General features: G+C 62.4%; 1 protein-coding gene across 2 annotated transcripts; it reads right to left on the minus strand.

The window, feature by feature from the left end:
* Positions 1–2,927: 2,927 nt before the first annotated feature.
* NICOL1 (NELL2 interacting cell ontogeny regulator 1) lies at positions 2,928–4,895 on the minus strand. 2 transcript variants are annotated; one of them, XM_036921198.2, is made up of 4 exons: positions 4,631–4,895; positions 4,271–4,432; positions 3,997–4,085; positions 2,928–3,039 (listed from the first exon to the last, which is right to left on the minus strand). In XM_036921198.2, the coding sequence occupies exons 2-4, from the start codon at positions 4,404–4,406 to the stop codon at positions 2,974–2,976; spliced, it is 291 nt and encodes a 96-aa protein (XP_036777093.1). In that variant the 5' UTR covers positions 4,407–4,432; positions 4,631–4,895; the 3' UTR covers positions 2,928–2,973. The 2 variants fall into 2 exon arrangements, with proteins under 2 accessions (XP_036777093.1, XP_036777094.1); XM_036921199.2 differs by having other exon boundaries at positions 4,685–4,892.

The following is a 4,895-nucleotide window of genomic DNA, read 5'->3' on the forward strand; positions in this document are numbered from 1 at the left end:
CTGAGGTGGACGGGGTGGCGGGGGAGGCTATGAACAGAATGTGCCAGCAAAAGATACTTTCAGACAGGCCAGCTCAGAAAGTTTACATGCCACACTGTTTTCTAGGAAGCGACTTGCAGACATGCAACAGGGAGATGGCATGGGGTCTAGGAGCCAGGGGCTCCCCACTGGAAGAGTGAAGGGTGGACAGTGGGCGATGGGAATCCCGCTGGCTGGGGACGGGAGAACCAGGCCCCTGCAGGGGATATGGGGGGAGTAGCCTGACTGCTGGAGAGTGTGAGGATGTGCTAACAGCAGACAGCATGCAGAAGGCAAATGTGAAGTCCAGGTACAACAAAAGCCGTCCTAAAGGCCATGAATTTCTAGCTCAGTGCTTAGGCCAGCAGGGAATTGTTACATGGAGTCATGAGAGATCCGCTGGACTGAATCAGCCCTCAGGCCGGCAGGAAAGCAGAACCCCAGCTCCAGGGAAGAACCTGAAGCCGCTGCCTTGACCAAATGCAAACACAAGGCTCGGCTGCTCACAAGAGCTCTCCACACCTCTGCTCTGCACCCACGAGCCCCATTCATGCCTTCCCCACCCCCAGCTCACCTGCTCCACCAAATCCAATGGTCCAGTCTTGGCCCCTGCTTGCCGTCAGCAGCGAGTGACACACTGATGGATCCCTTCCTCTCAAAGCCCTCTCAGCCCACTTCTCCCCACGCCCCGTGGCTGTCCCACCTCATCTGGGGGGCCGACACGCCCTGCCCCTTGGCACTCCTCTGCGCTCCGGCGGGCCCAGGCCCCCAGCCTCCTTTCCATGTGTATGTGTCTGGTCGCCTCCTGGACCTCTGCCCAGACATCTAGGGCACACCTCAAGACTGGTGTGGCACTGACCTGTCCTTCCCTCTTCCCAACTCCGTCCCCTCCTCCCATCCTCTCAAAACCCACCCACAAGGGGCAATCCCTGCTGGCTCTACTTTCAAACACACTGGAATCCAGTTGCTTCTCACCTACCACGCCCCCCAGCACCCCCTCAGCTCTGAGGGCTGCATCACTTCCTCACCACCCTGGTTCTGTCCTTGCCCTCCCAGAACGCAGCCTCACCCAGCAGCCAGGGTCCTATTCAGACCTTAGACCGTGCCCTGCCTGCTCAGAATCCTCAAGGCTTCCACGGGGGCCCTCTCGATTGCTGTCCCCACGCCCAAGACCGCACACCACGCCCCATGACCGCAGGGCCACTACCGGGGACCAGGCACAGCAGCCGCCACCCTGGCCCTCAGCCTGCTGCTCCACACCCTGCCCGCTGGGCTGTGCCCTCCCTCGCAAAGGGCACTTCCTGCAGAGGCTACGATAAGCACTCAGGTGGCCTCACCTGTTACAGTAACAGAAACCCCAACTGCACCAGGGCTCATGGCTGCCCAGTACAGGGTGCCTATTTAAATTTAAATTTTGGACAAACAAGTAATCTTTAGTTTAAACATGTGCTTATATTGCAGGGGACTTAATACTGAAATGTACTAAAGCCACTTGTACACTGTATACTGTGCATTGGCCCTCTATCTGTATTTGCTAAATCTGGCGACCTAAGCCCAGAACACAGGCTGCATCCCTTGCCACTGGAATAGCCATGTGACTGAGGCCGACCAATGGGACCAATGCTTACGCCCTCTGGGCCATGCTCCTAGTGGGAAGGCACCTGCGCCCACACCTCTGGGCTCCTTTCTGGGGCCCCAGGCCAGAATTCTGGTCCTTGCCACTGCACCCCACCCTTGCCCAGGCCCAAGGCCAGCCTAGACTGCCATGGCTTCAGCAAGCTCCCCACCTCTCTGTGGCCTTTTGAGCTCCCAGCCATCACTGCCTCCAGTATCTAGCTCAGCCTCCCACCACAACCAAGATAGGACTCTGGTTATGTGCACGGAGGCCCTTACACCTGGATGGACACATGCAAGCTGGCACATCTGGGCAGAAAAGCATTGAGGACAGGACAGGTCAATGTTGAGAGGCTAGTGAGGGTGGGGGCAGGTCCTGCAGAGCTCAGGAGCCTGGAGCAGCAGCTGAGTAGGTGTCTGCGTACATTTCACAAAGGCTTGGGGACAGTCCATGATGGGGATTGTGAGCTCAGCTCTCGGGGCAGCAGACCGGAAGTGCGGGGAAACCAGGCCGCCCGCTGAGGCAGCCACAACAGGAGCTCAAGCCCCCGGACTAAACGCCCTCCAGCAGGCACTCGTAGTCGCCGTCCTACTGTGTTCCTGGGTGTTACAAAGCTTTGCTTTGGTTAATAACATCCATGGAATAAGAAAGGAGGGAGGAAAGATTGCCTGCTTCACCTGCAGGCACTGTGCACACACACGTGGATGTGACTGTGGCCGCTGCCCACTGGCGTGATGCCTGCCTTCAGGCCCAGGTCCCCACCCAGGAGTCCCTGGTGCCCAGGAGGGAGCCAACAGGCAGAGCAAAGGTCTTATCATCCCACGTGGTTCCCTGGGCTGCCCTCCTGCCGCCTCCTCCCTTCCTCTCTGGCAGCCTGGGGCTCCTCAGCCATAGCAGGCTCAGCTTTGTGGGGTCCACGGGCTGGGCCTCCATGGAGTGCCCCACCACAGGCCTCCCCACTGCAGTGCAGAGGAGCCTGGGGGCATTCAGTGCTGGAGCAGCTGCTCCATTGGATTAGACCAGCTTTTACATTCCCCCAACCTCAAAACAAGGGCAGGTGAGCAAGAGAACAGGTCCCTGGGTCCACAGACCCAGTGCCTGTGGGTCCAGGTCCACACATGTGGCTGGACACACCTATGTTCTTAGCAATGGTGCGGGCATGGAACACGTGCCAGAGGGTCTCAGCCCATAAGACAGCTGGGGAAACCAAGGCCCAGACAGGGCCCCAACCGGGGTCTCCTGGGGACGACACACATGGGCTCCAGTGGCCAGAGCAGCGAGACAGGACACAGGCTTCGGGGCCGGGTTTTTATTGATGAGGGAGTGTTGGCGGAGGGTTCTCAGCGCCCAGGGGGCCAGCAGGCACACAGAGCCCGGCGTTCTGCCTGCAGTAGGAGGGTCTCCGTCTGCAAAGCAACAAGGAGCCATGAGGGGCCATGAGCGACCCCCATTCCCCCAGGGACTCCATTTCCAGGCTTACCCTAAAACCTACTGGCAGGCTCCTGAGACCCTGTGATAACCCAGCCCCAGCCCCCAAGCACAGGCCACCTTCTGTAGCCCAGGCCCCTCCCCTCCTCTCCCCACGACCCGCCCGCTCCTGGCTGGAACAGGCCCCCCCCACCACCAGGGCAGTTCTACCTTGGGGTCCCGTGCTGATCCCCACTCTGCTGCTGTGCCCCTCTCAAGGCCCTCTCCACCCTCTAACACTATACCCCAATCCCCAGGGGTGGCTGGGAGCTGTTCCTCTTAGGGCCCGGCTCCTCAATGAGATTAAGGCCCCTCAGCCCTCTGTCTGAGCCCTTCAAAATTGGCCAGAAAAGGGGAACCGGTTGGGGTGTCCCCTTCCTTCCATTTCTGGGAATTCTCTCCCTCTTCCAGAAGGAATACACATCTGTCATAAGTGAAAATCCCCTTGGCTGGGACACAGAAAGAGTGTTGGGGGGATCAATGTTCATTCCCTATTTGAGGGGTGCCCCTGGCCCATGCCAGGCACCCATCCCTCCCAAGGGACCACCCTTCCCAAGCTGACCTTCCCTGCCCCACACTCCTTCCTGACCCAGAGAAAAGGAGCAGCTCTCCCCCCTCCCTCAGTTTCCTTTCTGCCTGCTGGATCTTATCATCCCACGTGGGTACTGCTGGATTGGGACTGGCATCCTCAGGGCCAAGCTGGGGGTCACAGGGAAGTGTCCAACGAGAAGGGGTTTGGAAACAGTGCGCAAGGCATTTGAAGGGGGTACTCAAGGCCGAGACCTATGCGGGAATGCCCGTCGTATAACAAGCCAGGTAAGGGCAGCAGGATGCAGTGCTGGGCATGGGGAGACTGGCGGGTCCCTCCACCCACCCAGCTGGGGCCGGGGGCTCACCCGCGCGTCCAGGCTGTAGGCCGTCTTCCGCAGGTCCTGCAGGGCGCGCTGCATGAACTCGAACGCGTGACAGTCCACGCACGGGCGGCCTGCGGGGGCGCGGATCAGGCTGTTGGGGGCGCGCACAGCCCCGCCTCACCCAGCACCACCCAGCGAGGGGACTGCCTGGGAGTCAGGCTGCGGGAGGGATGCGGGACCGCTTAGGAACAAAGGGGGCGCGGTCCTCCAGCACGGCGGGTGGGCGCAGAGCCCCGCAACCCTCGGCGACACGTACTCTGCGCGGGGACGGCTCTCCCGGCGGCGGGCTCGGCGCGGGCCTGGGCGCCCAGCAGCGCGACGCTCAGCAGCAGCAGAAATGGCAGCAGCCGCGGCGGCCTCCTCGGGGGCCTGCACGGCGGCGGGGGCGCCATGGTCGAGCGGAGGGAGCCGGGCCGCCCTGCAGCGAGCCGCGGGGGTCAGCGGCGCCGACCCCCGCCCGGCCCCGGGCCCCCGCGCCACCCGCCCGGCCCCGGCCCCGCGACCACCCACCGCGCCTCGGGACCCCGCAATCCCCGCCCGGGCCCGCGATGATCCCCCCAGCCGCGGGCCCTCGAGCCCCCCAATCCGCCCCCGGGTCCCCAAACCCCCAACCCACCCCTGGATCCGCGAATCCCCAAAACCGGCCCACGAACTCCCACCCCGCCCTCACCGCGGTTCAGGAGCCCCGCGACAGCCGCGCGCGCGATTCGGGAAGACGTGCTGCGCGCCGCACGCACTGCACATGCGCCCCGGCCGGACCTCGCCCGGATCCCCCATCCGAAGTCGTCGTCATGGAAACCCCGAGACCGCGCGATCCTCCAGTTTAAAGGGACCGAGGTGGCCCCAGGACTCCGTGTGTCTAGCCCGCCACCGTCCAGGAC

This window comes from Manis pentadactyla, chromosome 5, assembly GCF_030020395.1.
Source record: "Manis pentadactyla isolate mManPen7 chromosome 5, mManPen7.hap1, whole genome shotgun sequence".
In the NCBI taxonomy this organism is placed as follows: domain Eukaryota; kingdom Metazoa; phylum Chordata; class Mammalia; order Pholidota; family Manidae; genus Manis; species Manis pentadactyla.